Source organism: Natator depressus, chromosome 10, assembly GCF_965152275.1.
Source record: "Natator depressus isolate rNatDep1 chromosome 10, rNatDep2.hap1, whole genome shotgun sequence".
In the NCBI taxonomy this organism is placed as follows: Eukaryota; Metazoa; Chordata; order Testudines; family Cheloniidae; genus Natator; species Natator depressus.
The window spans coordinates 79,651,957-79,672,442 of record NC_134243.1 but is presented as its reverse complement, the minus strand read 5'-3'; the positions used below and the strand labels follow the sequence as shown (position 1 = coordinate 79,672,442).

The 20,486-nt window shown below is 50.9% G+C and overlaps 1 protein-coding gene across 2 annotated transcripts in view; it reads right to left on the bottom strand.

The window, feature by feature from the left end:
* Positions 1–15,459: 15,459 nt before the first annotated feature.
* The window catches only part of MAP2K5 (mitogen-activated protein kinase kinase 5), a 194,704-nt gene continuing 189,677 nt past the window's right edge, over positions 15,460–20,486 (bottom strand). For both annotated transcript variants that reach the window (XM_074966609.1, XM_074966610.1), the window contains exon 22: positions 15,460–17,251. In XM_074966609.1, coding sequence (XP_074822710.1) covers positions 17,147–17,251 — 105 coding nt within the window. In that variant the 3' untranslated portion in view covers positions 15,460–17,146. The remainder of the gene's footprint in view (positions 17,252–20,486) is intronic.

Sequence of the window (20,486 nt, the reverse complement as noted above, 5' to 3'; positions counted from 1 at the left end):
AAGGCACACCCACTTAGCACCCGCGTATTTACATTAACTGCCTTCGGGACCCGGGCGCGCGTCAATCACGGTTGCGCTCCAGTCAATCAAAACGCAGCCCGGGCTGCTTTAAGGGGGGGGGAACAAAAATTGCTGGGGGAGGGGAAAGGGGGGGGAGGAAAGGAAAAGCGCTTAGAAAAATCCACGCGATCTGGCAAAGGTAAGCGCTTGGATTTGTCCACCTTTCACCTGCCGCTGGGCCATCTCCCCGCGCTGCAAGCGGAGCGAAACTCGGGCTGGGGGAGGAAGGGGCTAAAAGAAAGGGGAGCCGCGGGGGAGGCCCGTCCTGACACACCTTTCTGCCTGTCTTTCTTTCTCCTGCCCGCCAGCCTTAGAGCGATGGAGGCTGGCCGACGGGCGAGGCGTCAGTGCCGGGGGGTCACCGAGCGGCTCCTCTCCGGGAGCCGCGTCCCCAGGGTGGGCGCCTGCCGTGTGGAGAAGGACAGGAACCAAACCGCTGTGGTTGGAGTTTTATTTTTTTAGCCAAGCTGGGTCCAAAGTTGGCGCGCTGGGAGAGCGGCTGGGGCTGCAAACCCTGAGCATAAAACCGGTTCCGGAAAGTTTGCAGCCCAGGGTGCATTCGGGGGCACGCTGGGGCTTCCCCCCGCCGCCCCCAGAGTTAGCCTTACCTCGATTAGCTGGCGCGAGAAGGGCAGGCCAATGTGGCACTCAGCTACCCAGCAGAGGAACCGCTGGGAGAGGGAGAGAAGCGGCGAAAACCTGGAGGGGCCGGAGCCAGGTGTTTTCTCAGCCTCCCAAAGCAGCCCCGAGAAGCCCTCGCCCGGGCTGGCTGGGGGGCCTGGCGGTGCCCAGCGCGGTAACAAACGGGAGCAAAAGGGGAGGGGGGAATCGATGGCTGGAGAAATTGAGGAATTTATTATTTATCACGTTAAGGGGCATCCAAAGAGGCCTCCGAGAGAGGCCAATCAATTCTTGTTTGAAAGTAAAGACGCCATGAAATGCGACAGAAAGTCATCCCGGCCTCTGGCTAACGATCTCTTCGGCGGGGTAATTAGAAGGCGCAGTAAAAAGGGAAGGCGCTGATTGTTTTTTAAACTTTGCATTCAGAGGTAGCCGCAGGCTGGGTCCCCTCCCCTGCCCGCTGCCTGCGAGCCCCGAGGCGAGCCGCCTGCCTCGGCTCCAACCCCCCTCCCTGCGAGCCCGCTGATCTATTTGTGCAATACTCGCCGGTAACGAAATCCTGGTGAGATTAACTATTTATAAGCTGATCAATAACCATCCTTCAGCTCTTTGGGGACCCTGGCAGCTCCCTGGCCTCGCTCAGGAACCGCAGGGATGAGGAGCAGGGAATCTCTGTCTCTAAATCCGCCCAGGAGCTCGGCTGTCTGAACCCGGAGAGCCACCGGGAACATCAGCCCTAAAGTCCCCGAAAGAACCATTATTGCTCGCCCAGGACGAACCCGGTCACTCGCCTGCGTGTGGGGGCTCCACGGGCCAGGCACGAAGTCGGGCTGGTGGCGTGACTTGAGTGGGGAAAGCTGGACCGTGTTATTCGTTAGTTAAACTCCCCGCAACGGGGCTCCGGGGTCCTGGGTCATTCGGGGATTGTGATGAATTAGGCAGAGGGATTTGGGGGGGGGGGGGTAAGGCCATTACTGCGCTACCTGTCCAAAGGAAAACCCCCAGCCTCCGTGTCCAAAACTCCCCCGTAAACCTCAGTCCTCTTTGCGGCTCCTGCAGAAATGGGAACTGCTTAAAATCAAACCATCTTAACTAAAGGAAGCGAGTCTCTCCCGGGGCTATCGAACTGGCGGCTGATCCGCTGCGTGGGCCGCTGGGTTTGACGGGGGAGATTTTTAAAAGCGCGCCTTATCGTTTACAAAAATGATCAACCCTAAAAAGGCATTTCCACAACCAAACCAGCCCAGCCTTTCCCTGCAGCTCCGCTCCTCGGGCTGTTTCTAAAGCATTGTGGCATTAAGTGCTCTTAATGGCCACGTTAATTAAACTGTAATTAATCATACTGTCCGGCCCAAATTTGAGCAATTACACTAATCAAACAGAAGTTAATAACGGCCCTCGAATCGCCCCCAGCTATTACTTGTGTTAAGCAGCCTCCCGTTCAGCTAGAGCCGCTTTTGCCCTCCGCCGACATACGTGTTACATATTAAAGCAAGTATTGTTATGAAAATCATATTGCCTGCCTGGGATTTAATGTGTCATTAAACGTATTTGTCCTTGAAAGCAGATTTAGGGCCATAAATCTCTTCCTCGGAATACGATTCAAGTCCAGCCTTTCAGGGCTGGGGCCGGACCAGTCCTTTTCAAACACACCAGAATTAATCACAGCTCCGGGGGGGGGGGGCTTTAAAAGCCAGGGAGCTGGGAAGCGGTGGGTGCCCCACCCTGGAGCTTGGGGCACAGGCTCCTGCCCGCATAAAAGTGCGGTTAAGGCGGCCACTTTAAGTCCCTGTCCCCAGCGCTCCCCGCCGTCAGATTGAAATTCGCCCCGCCCGGGTTACCTAGCCCGGCTGGGGGGCGGGTTGGATGCAACATTTATACAGACTCTAGGTAACCCTGCCCCACCCGCCTTCCCCGCAATAATTACACTCGGCTGCGGTAATTATTCCTCGCCTTTTAATTATTTAAAGCAACCACTGAAGGCTGCGTCGTGCCCAACGATTGCGCCGCGCTGACGGGTCCGAGGAGCTCGCCGACCCGCGGAAGGGATGGGCCCCGGGCCCCTTGCAAGGGGCTCAGCGCACCCTGGCTGCCGCCTTCATTCGACTTTCCAGGCGTCATTTTAGCGGGGTCCCTTTGCCCGCTTTACGGCGGCCGGCTGCGCAGCCCGCCTGTGAACTCGGCAGCCCGGGCGCGGAGCCCTCTAAACAAATGCGTAGTTAAATATTCATTAGGCATTATTACTGCACGAGCAAAGCAGGCGGTGCCACCCGGCCTGGCTGCGGCGGATCTGCATGGCCCTTGAAAAGATAAACCCTTTTCGTAAGCCAGAGGGAAGTGTGTTTCTGGAGGCAGATAACACCCGGCCCGTGCGCCAGCCTTTAGACGTTATTTTCATAGAGTTTGTAAATGACAAGAGTTACGGGTTCGATATTAATTAGACGGGACGTTTATTTTTGTGATTTGCTCCCTTCCGAAGCAGTCCCGGTTTGGGCTGGTTTTGGGAGGGGCGCTGAGTGGCGCCTTTGCCGGTCGCCGTGTAAACGCGCGGCGAGGAGGCGAAGTATCCCTGTAACTGCTCCGGGGGACGCGCAGGGCACCGCGTTTAATAGCGCGTTTGGCGTCAGAGCGGCCGGGGCTCAGCGGAGTTTCTAGGGGCACCGGAATAGTCCCGTCCCGCGCCCCACCGCGCAAACTCCGCGGGTTTGGGGGGGGGGGTCTGGGACGCGCGGCTTCGCCCTGGGCTCCCAGCCCCCGCCAGCCCAGGGAACAGGAGGCCGCGCCAGGCTCAGGTGGCCTCCTCGAGTACGAGACCAGCCCCGCTTCTCCTGCCCGGGGCAGGCGGGACCTGCCCGCGGCTCCTGCCCTATAGCCCCCGGGAGGCGGTCAGGCCCTGCTCCCTGCCAGGAGCCGGCCTCAACCCCCAGGACAAGGCCATGCCCAGGGAGCATGGTCCCCTCGCCCGTGGGACCCGGGCCCGCTCCTGTTCACGGGGGCAGTGTTCGGGCTCCCCCGGGAGAGGCGACAGGTCTGGCGAATGCCCGGTCTGGCGAATGCCCCGTCTGGCCCCGGCCCCTGCTGGGGCAGCCTCCCCCCGTGCCTCCCCAGCCATGCAGGTTGGATGGTGAGAAGGGGCTGTTTGCACTGCTGGACGAGCTACACAAACAGCGGTGTGTACACACACACACACACACACACACACACACACAGAGGATCGTGTGTATACACACACACACACACACACACTGGGTGGTGCATATACATAGGCCTTTTCTGAGCGGTGCAAATACGTACACACGTGTGTATCTATCTACACAGACACACGCACAGGCTGGTGAATAGATCTATACCCCCTGCCCTCTCGGGGGGCTTTTCCCAGCCAGCCCCAGGTAAAACCGATGCACGGGCCCTGGCCCCTACGGCGCGCCCCTGCGTTTGCCGGCCCCGGGCCGTGCTGGGGGCGGGGGGAGCAGCCCTGGGTACGTGCCCCTAGGTGGGGGAAACTCTCCGCGGGGCTCCCCAGGGGGGCTCAGGCTGGCAGGGCCCGGGGCTGCTGCGCAAACCCTGCGCCGGAGCCGTGTGAACAGAAGGGAAGGAGGTGGATCGCTCCCGAGGCTGCCCCCAGACACACAGCCCTGCCAGGGCGAGAGAAGGAGGCCGAATCCGCCTGCTCAGGGCCACCGCTGCCTCCAGCCCCTCGGCTCTTCCTTGTGCCCCAGCGCTGGGCTGGGGGTCGAGCTACAGGCCCTGCCCAGCTGGGGAATTCCGGCAAGGGGCCCTCCCCTGTAGCAAGCCCCTCCCCAAACGCCGGGGGAGCCGCCGGGGAAGTCGGGGCTCAAGGGGGCCGGGCCAGGATCGAACCTGTGACCCGTCGGAGAGGAGCCCGACCTGGTCCAGCTGCCATGTCCGGTTCGATGAGAGGTCCCGACCCGGTCCATTCCCCCCTGACCCCCTCTCCCCCCAGCCCTGCCCGCACCCTGGCCCCGGGCGTGCAGGGATCCCCGGGGTGGGGGGGGGAACGGTTCACCCCGGCAGCGGGGAAAGGGTTCGCGGCCGCCCAGGGCCCACGGGCCTTGTCCCTGACCCCGGAGGAAGCCGGGGCCGGGGAAAGGTGCCCGGCCTCCCAGCCCGTCCCGCTTCCTTCCTTCGCAGGAGCGCCTCGCAAGCCCACATCTTTTAACAGTTGAATTAACTGCAGTTTTTGTCAGTTAATTAGGTTTAATTTACATAATTAGTACAGTATAAAGAGTATTGGGGATAATCAGGAGGTACGTCTCGCTTACTGTGTAAACACGGATTCGGAATTAAAAATCAGATGTAATTAAGGCGTGTGCGCGCCGGTTTTAATTGTAACGAATTTCTAATTAACGCTCAATGATCACCCAGTGCAAAGAGCTGGAACATTTGAGGGGGCTTTTTAAAAACCCCATTTGTACTTTACTGACTATTTGGTGATTGAGGTGCTGGGCCCGGCAGGCAAACCCCGCAGCCTGCAGCACCGAGCTCCCGTCAGACTGTAACCTGCAGGGGACCAGCAGCGGCTGAGCCCGGCTCCTCTGCACACCGGGCCTGCTAATGGGAGCGGGCCCATTACAACCGTCTCTTGGCTTTGATCTAGCGAGTCCATCACAGCCTGGGACTGCACAAGCCAGTCTAAGCTGGATTGTTTTATGATAACCACGGAGTATGTGCAAGGATGAATGAGCTGAAAAGGGGGGTAATCAGTGAGGTGGCAAATGTTGCAGCCCAAACAAAATTACTCAGGATAGTTAAATCCAAAGGAGGCTGGGAAGAGCTACAAACGGATCTCACAAACCGGGGTGACCGGGCAACAAAATGGCAGCTGAAATTCAATGTTGATAAATGCAAGGTGGAAAACAATCCCAGCAATGCATACAAGATGATGAGGGTCTAAATTAGCTGTTACCACTCAAGAAAGAGACCTTGGAGTTCTTGTGAATAGTTCTCTGAAAACACCCATTCAGTGTGCAGGGGCAGCCAAAAAAGCTAACCGAGTGTTGGGAATCATTAGGAAAGGGCGAGATAATGAGACAGAAAATATCGTAAGACCTCTATATAAATCCATGATATGCCCACACCTTGAATACTGCTTGCAGTTCTGGTTGCCCCATCTATCTATCCTAGAACTGGAAAAGGTACAGAGATGGGCAACAAAAAATGATTAGGGAATAGCTCCCATATGAGGGGAGAGTTAAAAAGCCTGAGACTTTTCATCTTGGAAAAGAGAGGACTAAGGGGGGAATATGTGCTAGAGGTCTATACAAGTGTGAAAAACCAGGGGTCACCCAATGAAATTAACAGGCAGCAGGTTTAAAACAAATAAAAGGAAGCATTTCTTCACACAACGCACAGCCAACCTGTGGAACTCATTGCCAGGGGATGTTGTGAAGGTCAAAACTATAAGGGGGTTCAAAAAAGAACTGGATAAGTTCATGGTGATAGGTCCATCAATGGCTATTAGCCAATGTGGTCGGAGAGACAACCCCATGCTCTGGGAGTCCCTAAACCTCTGACTGCCAGAAGCTGGGGGCGGATAACAGGGGCTGGATCGCTGCCTGGTCTGGTCCTTCCCTCTGGGGCACCTGGCCTTGGCCGCTGTCAGAAACAGGACACTGGCTATGGACCATTGGTCTGACCCAGAACTGCCCTTCTTATGAATTAGCTTCCTGACATAGGGCCGTCTGAGCCAGGTCTACGGCCCGTGAGAGGCAGAGGAGAAGAGGCCTCCGCCCGAAAGGGCTACAGAACGTCCCAGCGCGGCTGCAGATCATTTCACCCCCCGGCCCGAACTGTTCTCGGGGTACTGGGACAAGGCACCGTGTCCTGCAACACCTGGGTGCCTGCCACCAGGCAGCGCCTGGCTGTAACTGCCCTTCCGGGGGGCAGCAGAGACGCCCCCCCCGCACGGAGAGCGCCCGGCCCTGGCTTTGCCTTTCCCCTGGCAGCGACAGGAAGGCAGCTGGACACTGGGTTATTGGCCCTGAGGAGCAGGAATCCCTTCAGCCTGGTCAATCCCGGCGAGACTCTCCGGGGGTCGCTACCCTGCGCCCCCATCTCAGGCCTCCTGGCCACGCCCGCGGGGCCGCCCAGACCCCAGAGCCCTGTCAGGAGAAGCAGCTCAGGAGTGGGTCCCAACTCCCAGTGCTCCATCGGGTGCGAAGGCGGCGACTCTGAATCCCCCACCACCACCCTTCTGCGCGCCCAGAGGGGCCGGGGAAGAAGCGCAGCAGCTGCGCGCACAAAGGAGAGCAAAGCCCGGGCGCTAAACACATCAGACGAGGCCAGTGTCCCGATGCTGGGGAGCTTCCCTCTGCCCCGAGCCGCTCGCTGACACAGGCCGGCGGCCCCCGCAGGCAGCCCGGCTGCAGCGGGGACCGGGAACGCGCCGGCCAGGGGGACGTGGAGACAAATGCGTCGGATTTTGGTGTGCGGGCTTCCTTTCGCCTTCACGGTGCGCAGCTCCCGGCCCAGCCGCCCCTCCCTGGGGCTGTCACCAGCCGCCGTGGGGCAAATGTCTCGGTTCCTGCATGGGGGCAAGGGTGCCAGTCATCGGGGAGGGGATCCTGACCCTGCCTGTGCAAGCGGGGCGGATGAAAGAAAGATGCCGCTTGGGAAGCAGGAAGGTGGGGGCTTAAAACAGGGCTTTTTTTGGGGGGGGGAGTGGTTTTGAAATATTCTCCTAGCTTCCAACGCCCCCCAGATCGCAGGCCGCACGGTCCCACCCAGACACAGCTCTGCGGGGGGGCGGCAGTGCCAGGGCCATTCAAACCGACCTTTGCGTGCTGGCTTTTCCACCCGGGTGAAACTGGCCTACCAGAGCCAGGGCTGGTGCCAGGCTCCCGGGGCTGGCTTCTCTCTCCACGCCGCCGCAGGTTCAAGCCCCGAGAGATTGGGGACCCAGGGTCGCTGGCTTAGAACAAGCCAAGGCAGGAACTTAGGGAAACGGACTATGCCGGGCGGCCAGTAGCAAGGCTCGGTTTGGGGGGCCAACCTCCACCAGGGAGGGCCGCTACCCGGCTGGGTCTATTTTAACCTTCCCCCCAAACACACACCGGCTGAGAAAGGCTTCTCCCTGGCTGGTGCAAAGTGGCGTGTGAATTCCCCAGCGCCTGCCCCGGAGTCGCTCACCTTTACTTCTGAAGCAGGCTGGCGACTAATTTTGTAGGTTAAAACTTACAGAGCCGTGTCCTAGGAGGAGAGAAGAAAAGGCCTCCCAGGCCCGTCTCTCCTGGAGGGGCTGGGGGCAGATTGCCCCATAAATCAAGGCGGTCTAATTCAGTGGAAGTTTAATAAACGCCTCCTATTGGAAATGAATGTTCCCCATTTAACAGTTGTATCAGCACCATATAAAACCGTGACCCCCATAAATTTAATTTTAGAGGCAGATCAATCCGGGCTTCTCTCTATCGATCCGCGCCGGCTCGCTACATTGAGATCCTCTTCTGCAGCCATTTTCCGGGGGAAAATAGCATTTCGATTAGACTCTTTATTAGGAAAAGATTGCTCGGAGAGGCCTGAAAATTAAACGGTGACATTTTAATTACTGGACATTGATAAAAGAATCCAGGTAATGGCTGTTTACAGGCTTGGCACACTTTGTCTGACCTGATGTGCTAATCAACTTGGATGGGGTTGGCAAAGGTCAGCGGCTCAGGCAAATAGACTGGAGCGACGCTCCGGGCCCGGGCGAGCCGGGGTCAGGCGTTTTCCAGAGGGGCTGCTCAGAGACAGCACCGGCCGGCCGGAACCGGGCGAAGGAGCCCCGCTCTCCCCTGGCCGGCCGCAGCCGCCGGACCCCCGGGCCGCAGGAGCCGCGCCCCACCCTGGCTCCTGGATTTTACAGCCGGCTCGCCAGGGAAGCCAAGCGCAGCCTCCCCCCGCCCCCGCCCATTAACTCCCCTGCTTATTAGTCATCCCCACGTAATAAACCATCACCCCCCCCCCCCCGCAGCCACCCAGCGGCAGCCTGCATTCCCCCAAAGCCGGCGACACCTGGAGAAACTGACCGCAGCGCGCTGTTTAATCACCCGCTCCCCGGGGCCCAGATGTATTTACCGCCCTCGCGGAGCACAACAGAGCTGCTGGCCGGCCCCAGCCACTTCCTTCCCCGAGAAACTTCAGCCCAGCCGCAGGGGACGGGGCGGCAGCCCGCTTAGCGTTCTGCTAAACGCCGGGGCCCCCCGCCGGCTCCAAGCCTGGAGGACGCCGGGTGGCGGTAAGCGATGTAGCAAAACGAAATTTACGCGCTCCATAGACTAGCCTTTATTGATCAGGGTAAACCAGCGCCTTCGAGACCTCACCCGCCAGCCTGAGCGGAAAGAAGCTAATAGGAGCAAGGAAGCCTTGGTTCGCCCCCTGTCTGCGCCGGCGTAGGGGAGAGGCAAAGCGACCAGACTGAAAGGGAACGAAGCCGACCGAGCTACTCAAAGCAGCCGCGGAGAGCAGGGAGACAAACCTCCAGCCGGGCTCCAAAAGCTTCTGAGCTGCGCCTGAAAGGCAGGCTTGAAAGAGACGCCTGGGATTTCTCTCCCCACCTCCGCCCCCCATCCAGGGTAAAAGGACTCTGAATTTCCAGAAAATTTCACTCACCTGCCCCTGGAACGGGCCCAGCTGGTCTCTCTCAGCTCATCCCGGAGAGTTTGTCTCAACCACTGAGAAGTTTGTCTCCTTACAGCTTTTAAAAGCCCCCGAACATCCATTTTCCATTAAAAATCTCTTGGGCTCACCAGGTACTTCTAAACCTTGAACTTTCCCTGCAGGATTCCCCAGCCAGCTCAGCTGCCATAGGAAGCGGCTGAGGTGAAACAGAAGCGCCTGTCCTAGCCAGTAAGGCTCAATCTATAAATCCTGCCCTCCCTGCACACTTGTAGTTTATGGCTAGCCGCTTTACTGAAGGTAACCACCCCCCCCCCCCAGTCAGTACAAATCTTCAGCAATTGTACAGCAAGAGTCCAGCTGAATGTTTCTAGGAATAAAGATGGGGATTGCTTACCCTGGGTGGTTTGTCATTTTAAAAGCACACCACCCTATTTTGGCCCATCCAAAGATTTCCTTAAAAATAATTGTCATAACTAAAGAACTGCCACGGGTTTGTACTTCCTTAGCAGCAGGCCAACACACTGAGCTAATTAAATTCAGAAGAAGAGGCCCCGGGGTGAATGAACTCATAGTTTCACATTCTTAGGGGGCAGGGGTAATTGGTCCATAGTTAAGGTTGTAACTGAGTTCCCATTACAGGCCTGATTTGGGCTCCCACTCTGCTGTCTGCAGAGACATCTCTGGGCGCAGATAGAATTGCCCTACAATCGCTGAAGCGATTCCAAGAAAGGGGTCCCATTTCCCTACAAATTCGGCTTGGAAACATAGTCTCTGTATTTTTGTTGTTGGTTCTGGTGCCACTTTCTAGCAAAAATACATCGTCGTCCTCCCCCTGGACTTCCCTAACAGAGCTCTAATGCCCCCCTCGCTGCTAGAGGATAGCTGTCATTTACTAATGTCCCCAAGGAAGGTCAGTGTGGGCCATGTACTCTCATAGGGATGAAATACTAGGCAGGTGTAGGAGCAGTGGCTCAGTCAAGGACGTGTTGAGATTTGCACTTAAGGCAGGCTTAAAAATCCCTTTGTTTCATCCTTTTCCGACGGTGCGTATCCTAGGGTGGCAGAAGGACCAGAGACAAGCAGAATGCATGGGGTTTGAGGAATTAGGGGTAGAAGCTAGTGGGGGTGGAAAAGGAGACGGTTGGTATGCAGGAGGAATGGGGCACAGAGGTATCTGCATGTAGGGCTCAATGCACCGTTGGCTTTCCAAGGCACTTAACTTTCTATGAGCAGGGCCTTAACTTCAGCTGAGTGTTTCTGCTGGTATTTTTAGCAAGGAAAGGTCACTCAGCAGGGAACCTCGTACAATCCTAAGAGACTCCCTTCCTCCCTCCCTCTCAGGTGGTCCAAGTCTGGCTGTGATGGAGAAAGGCTTGGTGTGGTGGGCTTCGGTTAGAATTTCCTCTCCGCGTTTATTTTAAACCATAGGAATATCAGGAAAATCAAGTCTGGTCTCCCTTGGTTCTGCTAGAGAACTTGCTGGAGGTCTTGGATTGCACCTATGGGGATCTCGCACATCTCCATGGAAGGGGCAAGGATGCTGAGTCATTAACAAAAAACCCCCCTCCTCCAAAGTGTTCATTACTCACTGAAGTTAATAAGTGTTAACAAAAACCAAACTATGAAATACTCTCCCACACTCAAAGGCTCCACTTCCACTCTTCTGCCTCTCAATGCTGTCATTTCAAACTACTGCAGCCAGGGGGCGCGTCTACACTAGCAACTACTGGGTCTGTACAGCGCAGACTTGGGAGTAATAGTGAAAGCTGCCATGTAGACAGGGCTCAGGCATTCCAGTCACCATGTTTTCTAACCCTGCTCTGACACTATCTGAGCCCTGACTACATGAGTGCTTCCACCATTGCCTACGATCAATGGAGACAAGGCCATTGCTGAGTATAGACAAGGCCCAAATCCCTAATGTATAAAGCCAAGCAGATTTTGTTTCAAACATTCCAGGTCTCCTTTTCCCATCATAAAGAAGTAAAAGGTCCCAAGATCAATTTCTCTTCCTTTGTGGGTTTACAGGTTACCTCGCCCTGGAGGAAGGCTATGCAACAGCGTTCAGAAAATAGATACTTTAATACCAGACTCAGTTTTCCAGTTTTTTAAACCTCTTAATGTCAGAGACTGCATGCTAAGGCTGAAAAGCTCGGCAGTGACTTTTTTTAGTGACTGCTCGGTTATTAATGCTAGCACATTATTGGTTGTTACTTGTCACTTAAGAAAAAGTGAGCATAGGAACTAGAAGAGGGGCATTTCTCTGGCAGGTGGAGATCCTGCACTTGTGAAACCACGGCTTGGTGTATTTCCCCAATTCTGTTTTCTTTGCCAATAAACACACGCACAAAGAGCCTTGCAAGCTATTAGTGAGCAAACAAAGAATGACACTTTGCCTTTGGAAAACTGACAGCAGGACAGAGTTTGTTAAGGAATACAAGAAACAAAAGTATTTTCTAATTCTGTACTGCAAATATCAATGCATTTAAGATAAAACTAATGCTGGTTCCCCTCAGAGGATTAGCTCTGACTGGTAATGACTGCAGCTGGTATGAAAAAAACATAACATTTGAAAATCTGATTAAAAAAGAGTAAAAATTTCTACTACTGTCTTTTTTCCTGGAGACAGATAGGTGGAATATATTATATAGGTGGAATTAGATATATAGGTGAAATTTTTTCTTTCGCTTTCAACTGGTTCTAACAGCGACAAGCTATGGATGGAATGGTATGTTTGGGTTGATATTCTAGGGATATGAGATATATATATATATACCTGAATGAAACTGATGCAGGTTTTCTGTTGAAATCCTGATTAAGTCATTTGTGGGATAAGCACCTTGATGCCATTTCCTTTTTTCCTATGGTTGTGTGAGAAACCGGTGCACACACGTGCCGTAGGAGTTCTCTTAATTCTTTAGATTACTTCTGATGGACTCTCTTGGTATCTTCTGAGGAGAGGGATGAACTGCTGGAGGCTGTGATGGTGTCGAACTTGTTCCAAGCGTTTCTGCTTTCAGATGACAGATCTCTCCTAATTTGGAACTCATGTCACAATCCAGGTTTCATAAAGTTATGGCAGGAATGAAAAGGTGCAGAACTGGAGTCTCAGAACTCCTAGATTTACATGCTTAATGCCATTAAGCCTTAACCCTTAGAATGGGGGTTCTCAAACTGGGGCTCAGGACCCCTCAGGGGGTCATGAGGTTCTTACATGGGGGGTCAGGAGCTGCCAGCCTCCACCCCAAACCCTGCTTCACCTCCAGCATTTATAATGGTGTTAAATATATTAAAAAGTGTTTTTAATTTATAAGGGGGGGGGTCACACTCAGAGGCTTGCTGTGTGAAAGGGGTCACCAGTACAAAAGTTTGAGAATCACTGCCTTAGAACATCCAACATTTTGAGCCCACCTGACAGGGATGAGAGCAGGGAAAGCTAATTGCATGTTCGTCATCTCCTTTTCATAAGAGTGGAGGGAGAGATGAAGTTAAACAGAAGTTTTGAAGGTGTTGCTGCTTTGGGCTAATTTGCTTAGCAGCAAGAATATCAAAGTAATTTCTAATTATGTATTGTGAGAAGTGCCAGAGACTGGATTTCATTCTCAGTTTAATAGAACAAATATAGCAGCAGCCCAAATTTCCCTCAGTGCTGAGAACGTGCCTCGTTCCTTCTGTCTAGGCGAGTTACATGGTGCTGCAGTACCTGAGTGCCTCACAGTTGTTAATGGATATATCTTCACAACAGGAACAGGGAAGCACTGTTCTCCCCCTTTTTACTGACGGGGAACCGAGGCACAGAGACACTCAGGCCTGGTCTACACCTAAGACTTAGAGCAGCCTAACTACATTGCTCAAGGCTGTGAAAAATGTTGCATTCTGAGCGCCATCGTTAGATTGACCTAACACCCGGCATAGATGCTGCTCAGTTGACGGAAGGATTCTTCTGGTGATCTAGCTACTGCCTCTCGCAGAGATCGATTAACTACATCAACAGAAACCCCCCACTCTATCGATGTAGGAAGCATCTACATTAGAGCCCTACAGCTACAGAGGTTGTAGTGTGGACATGGCTTACGTACTTGCCCAGTCTCACAAAGTCTGAGGTAGAGCAGGGAATAGAACCCAGGTCATTGGAGTGCTAGCTAACACCATAACCACTAGGCCATACTTCCTCTGTCGTAATCTAGAGGGCCCATCATTAAGGTGAGAGGGGAATCAAGTCCCTATGCCTATTCAATCCTGGGTATCTCTACAGAGATCAGTTGTGGTGGTACTTTGTGAAGTGGACGTGTCCACAGCCACTGGGTGGGGACAGCTTTCAGCCACTGCCCACAGTGGGTCAGACAGGAAGTAGTGTCTCATAAGTGAGTGGTTTCATATACTCTTACCAATTCCTTGCATCAATTCCAGTCCCCCATGTTATTGTAGAAACAATGAATTCAAGGATCTGGAAAGGGAAAGACGACCATGATCCAAAACTTCCACAATTATTGTCAGGTTGATTAAGTATAATCAGAAAGACTGCAAGGCTAATGACAAATCTCAAAGAAACATAACACTATCTGTCAGGGTTAAGGATGAGACTTTTCAAAGTTACATCAGTTAATATCAGAAGTATGAATGTGCAGGTTGAAATCCTCCCCACCCCCAGACGAAAGCAAGAGAAAAAGCCTTGTTTTTACTGACTTTTTAACTAAATCTGAGAGAGACTTTTTATCCAGAGCAAGCTCATGTAAACTGCTGGGAGATAAATAAACGAAAGAGCTGCCTACAGGCTGGTTGGCTCAAAGGAAAGGAATTTGTCTCACTTTAGAAAAGGGACCTGAAGGTATTGGTCACATTGACTCATTCATTGTGCTGTTATCTGCCAGGGAGGTTGTGACACCGGAGCAATTAAGACAAACTTTAGTCTATAAGTTCATGCCTGCAATCGCTATACTTCAAAACAAGATAAATGACACCTCCAAGGAAGGAAACAAAGTATTTTCCAGACTACCTCCAAAGTAACATTTAGGATTTGCAATTGTTCAGCAGAAATTTTTCACTACAAGGGGCTTCATCTATTATTATCCACTTCAGTTCCTTTAGTGACATTTTAGTTTTAACACAAGAAAACGCCAGCTTAAATGCTTAATTTATTATAATAAAACACTCCGCGTCCTTCTTTTAAGAGCCTTCTCTATGCATTAATGTGAACGGAGTGTGTGTGTGTTTTTATAACTAGCATTTTAATATAAAGATTGATTAAAGATGAGCCAATCTGTTGTGAAAATGTAAACTGGAACCCTAGTCATAAGAAGCCCACACTATATGTAAGGTAATTATTCAGCTTTCCTTTGAGGTAACAGTCAGCTTGATAGCTTTTGTTCTTTAAATAGTAGTAATGAAAAAGTAGGGCATAATATACCATATTTGTACTAGGTCTATAAAAAGACTGACTGCTGCGTGATGTCTACAGAACATTTCATGTAACAATGAACTTTCCCATTTGACAACGGACAGTCATGTGGCAATCTGAGGATACGGCGTATTATTGGGGTTGGAAGGATTAGATTATCATTGGTAAATGTTAAACATCCAATTCACTGTACACACACAGACCTACGAAAATACATTTCCACCAATAATAGAAATTTACCGCTAGGCAAAGTAAGAAAAATGCTGCTGGAGAAGTCAGTGGAGTGTGAGTTCAGGCCATTTCCTTTGTACATTTTGACATGTGATGCTGACAATTTGTGATTTAATGGTTATAAAACTTTAACAACATTTGAATCTCAGCATCTACTGTCATTTAGTAACTATTGTCAGACCCCCACCATAGTCTGACAACTCATAATATACTGCAATGTGAAGATTTAAATAGAAAAAAAATGCTTAAAAAGATCAGTGTCAAAATTATAAAAAATAAAAATAGAATTCTGCCAAGCCTACTTATTATTATGCAAAACTCTGAGGTGCTAATTTTAATATCTTGTCCACCCAACCCACACAGTGCTGTTGGATCTTGTCAGAAACCCAGGTTGTCACCTCGCTGTGGCAGGGCCTGTGTTTTCATCACTTTTTTGTATAGCGCCTAACACAGCAGGATCCAGCCTGGGTCTGCTAGGAGCTACTAGGATACTAGAATAACAATATTCAAATGTTGCCGTCTAGGAAAGGGATGAAGAAAGGAAAAGAGGAGTTAATTACCATTTCTGTACATTTTCAGGAATGCCAAGAAATGCTTTTAAAGCAAAACGGCAGGACAGGAGGCACCTGAATGGTGCTGAATGCCTCAAGTTTACACCTATCAGCAAGCAGCTTGTGTGTTGTCAATTACACCAAAGAGTTTATGCAGGATTCCCAACTTATCCTCTGCTTTACAGGATTTCTACACACCACCAACGCTCATGAAATAGTCTATTTGCTTATATTATTTATTCAAAAGGTCTCCCAGGAACCTTATAATACATTAAAGTGGACTAAAGGCCATTTTTTTTTGGTTTCCCAATTTTTAACCTGTTAGATCAATGCCAATATATCCATGACCAGTCTAATACAAACAAAACACTTCATGTTCATATGTTCGGTAAGAGGGCGACACAAGGCTCTTAGAACCCCTTGGTTTTTCTCCAGCCCGCTGGGGCCCCGTGCGGGATTGTTCAGGACATTTCCCAGTGGTTTGATCAGCCTCCTGTTAAATGTCCCAAGTGATGGGGTGTCCGTTACTAGGAGTCAATGCTGCAAGGGGACTCCACCTCCCTCAGCACAAGACTTCTTCAGGCGCCCACTCCGCCAAAACTTCTTGTCCCAATCAAAACACGCTCCAGCAGGCTCTGCCCTACCTTCCCAGACCACAACACTGACCCTTTCTTCTAGCCCTTTCAAACTCCCTCTCAATTTCTGGAGAGACACTGCAGTTGCTGGGTTTGGGGACACTATTCTGGTGGGGATGGGGCAAAGCGGGCTGGGGTATCAGGAAACGGGGAAGGAGCTCACCTGGGGTGTGGAGAAGACAGTGTTTGGATTATGGCTTGCAACAGGATCTACATCGAGAAATAAACTTTAGGTTAGGATACAATTTCCCAGGGGAGGCGATTGAAGCCTTATGACTTGGGACATTTAAGACTAGAGGGGGCCGATTACTGGAAACTACACCGTAGAGATACAGCGTGTTAATCGTATAAAAAACCCTAACAGCTCAAGTTGCCCAGGGATACAAGTATGGTTCCAAGTGCCTTCAAAGGCAGGATTTGATCCCGTGTCGGAGTTTTTACCCTGCAATAGCCACAAATAAAATCCATGACATTTTCACGGCCCCACTGTTGATACACTTGTGGTATTTTTATTCTTCCAAGAGACACCTTCACCTGTCATAAGGATGGTGAATGCCAGCTTCGTGTTTTATTAAACAAATACAATTCAACGCCTCCCCCCCGCCCCACATCCTTGATGTCTGCGGCCAAAGACAGTCTACACTTGCGTAGAAACTTCTTTGTACAGTCAACGTGTCATTTTTACAATAGCAAAAGATTAAGGGTTAAAAAATAGCCTGGAGCCAAGAAATATACAGTACACTCAATAACAAAAAATATATATATACACTATAGATGCTTTAAGGCCGTGTACAGTTTGATTGAAGACAATTTGAGGACATTAAACCAGTCAGCAACAAAGGAAATGTGTGGAGAAAATGCCCTAAAGTCAGAAAAAGCAGCAGCAAATATCCTGAAAGGTTTTGTTGATGCTTCTAAAAATATTTTTTCTGTGGAATATGCCATCTCTCTTGACAGTGCGACGTGGGGCTGGTTTTCCTTTTGCTAGTCCCGGTTCTCTTTCACCTCACCCCATTGTGATTCATTGCTGCTCATTGAGGGCCCTGGTGAGACCGCCTCTCCTCCAGCATCCTGCACACCCACATGGAGACAACTTCAGCATTCCCATCATTGTACTGCATGATGAATGGGTGACCCTGGGAAATGGGAGAGAAACAGATTTAGCCGCACTAGTCGAGTCTCTCTGCTTTTCCAAGTAAACTTTTTTCTTTTAAATTTCCCGAAAAATAAATCAGAATCTTGTTAGTTTCGTAGTTTTGGAAATGTTCCTAGAACAATATAAACACACCATGGGAACAGCTTTTTCCAGTCAAATTTAATAACGAGACACTGCTAATGAATGTCCCATCTTTTCTCCCAGTGTCTCAGTAGGTCTGCATGTAAGCACTGCCTGATTATTTTTCTTTGCTCTTACAGCCTCTCGTCTTGCTGTGGTACAGGATATACATTCTTGTAGTAGGGAGAGAGATTTTTAGTTTATTATTTTTTTAACATTTATACTGTGGGAGTGCCTAGCGGCCTCAGCCAGGTTGGGCCCCATTGTGCTAGGCATGAGTTAAATGAGTCTCTGCCCCAAAGAGTTTACAATCTAAAAGACAAGACTGCCTAGGAAGGAGTACTGCGGAAAGGGATCTGGGGGTCACAGTGGATCATAAGCTAAATATGAGTCAACAGTGTAACGCTGTTGCAAAAAAAGTGAACATCATTCTGGGATGTATTAGCAGGAGTGTCATAAGCAAGAAACGAGAAGTCATTCTTCCGCTCTACTCCGTGCTGATTAGGCCTCAACCAGAGTATTGTCCCCAGTTCTGGGCACCACACTTCAGGAAAGATGTGGACAAATTGGAGTGAGTCCAGAGAAGAGCAACAAAAATGAATAAAGGTCTGGAAAACATGACCTATGAGGGAAGATTGAAAATATTGGGTTTGTTTAGTCTGGAGAAGAGAAGACAGATGGGACATGATCACAGTTTTTGGGTAATAAAAGTTGTTACAAGGAGGAGGGAGAAGAATTGTTCTTAACCTCTGAGGATAGGACAAGAAGCAATGGGCTTAAATTGCAGCAAGGGAGATTTAGGTTGGACATTAGGAAAAACTTCCTGTCAGGATGGTTAAGCACTGGAGTAAATTGCCTAAGGAGGTTGTGGAATCTCCATCATTGGGGATTTTTAAGAGCAGGTTGGACAAACACCTGTCAGGGACGGTCTAGAGAATACTTAGTCCTGCCTTGAGTGGAGGGGACTGGACTAGATGACCTCTCAGGATCCCCTCCAGTCCTATGATTCTATGATTTACACATGTCCTTGCTCTATAGACATGGAAGGCTGGTGCCTTAACTCACTGTGTGACCTAGCCCCTGGAACATGCATTAACTCTGGGTGCTGTGCAAATTCCCTATAAAATCTAAATATAAAATAGTAAGTTTTCATTCTGACTTGGTCATTGAGTCCCAAGTTCTAACACACATGAGAACAAATGCCACTGGCACACAAAGGAAGACAGTTTGCAGAACACAATGTATAAGCTGAGGTCTGAACACACACACAATGGATTCAAGTCATTTGGAGGTTGAATGAAGGGGAGTGACCTGTTGCCAAAGGAATGAAAAGCTCATATAAGTATAACTAAGAAAACCCTAAAATATCGACTCCCAGCTTTATCAGAAGCTACTGAAGGAGGTGATGGAAGAACTTACATCCACAGTGCAGTCTAACCTGTGAAGTCGGTAGCTGCTGCAGACACTGAAGAATTGTATCCAGGGGAGCCGCAAAAAAACTGCAAGAGCACTTCAGGATGAAAGACAAACGTGGACTAAGGGTTCAGCTGCCAGCCTAGGCTGCTCACGTCTCTGGAGGTGGCAGCTAACAATCTTACTGTGCCTCTCAAATGAATACAAATCCACAGAAATCCAGTATCCCACATGCACAAATGAAAGAGAGAATAACTGCCAGACAAAACCCCCACCAAAATGAAAACCTCTGCACTGAATCAATCAAGAGCAGCTCAGTTTTACACCATATTAATCCAAGAAACCTTGAAAACAACAACTGTCTAATCCAGAGATACCTATCACGAAATCCGCAGGGAGTGAGAAGTACTTGTGGAAGGCATCAGTGTACACAGGACAGTGCCAAGCACAGACGTGAACAGTTTTGCTTAATGGCAGGAGGCACACTGAGAACAAGAAAGGGTCTAATAGGGTGTTTGGGGAAACCGGGGAGTAACTTGGGCTATGATGGATCCTGAGGAAGCCCTGGGATAAACCGAATGCTGCTGATGCTAACAGCACCAGGTAAAAGCAATAAAACACTCCAAAGGTCAGGGCCAACAACGTCAAAAGCTACAAGAATAAAATATGCCCAGTCTCGACAGACAATACGGAGGATAAGCAATATGCTGCTGCTTGTCAGAGCAGTTTCAAGGCTATGAGCCGATCAGAAGCTAGGCTAAACTTAATAAAAGAATGAAATGTGCCGAGAGCCCTTCTGGCAGTTCCCGCGTACCAGCCACTCCGATCTCAACCACCTTCCCAATGTAACCATTTTGGATGGGACAGAAGCAGCCTCTTTGCTCAAGGAATTGGGCACTTCAGGAAAGTGAGTGACGACACGGAGCACGACAGAACCTGGCCTTGGGGACGGGGACACGGATGGCGATGTCAACAACTAACCCCAGAAGTACGCAAAGTTTGTTTCCCTGAAGTGAATTTTTCGTGCTGGGGAGAGGTGTCCAACTGACAGCCCTGGAGACGGAGCTTCTTTGATCCTATATAGCATGGGCCAGACGCAGATTCGGGACAGATGCAGAAGAGAAAGAAAACACAGCAGCTCCAGTTAGACCCACCAGCCATCTGGACACTGCGGCCAACGGGCCACGTTCCAGCAGCTCCACATATTTTCTGGAAACTCAGGCGGGTCCTAGGAAAAAGGGGGCAGAACAACAGCTGGCATGACCCAAGCTCTGACCGTGAAGAGCAGCTCTCCCTACACGGAGTGTGATATTCCCGTTCACAGCTGGTACCAGTCCTCTGGGGACTGTCGGAGGGAGGCAGGAGACATACCAGGAGGAGGGCAGCATGGCTCACCTTGGGCATACTGCCACTTTGCGGTCAGGGTCAGGTCAGGTTCTGCTGAACTCAGGGACCTTTGAACCAGCTCCACATGCTGGCTGAGGAAAATCTATCAGGAGCACAGAGGCCACGGCTGGTGGTGGGGAACAGACAGAGTTCACGGCTCAATCCCCCTGAGTTCTGCACATGGCCAGATACAGGCTCCTAAAGGGTAGGAAGCCAGCACCCTGCTGGGCCTGAATTTCTGAAGAGTGCGCTCGCAGTTTGAGCTTTACTATATGCTTCTGTGGGAAAGTGTGAAA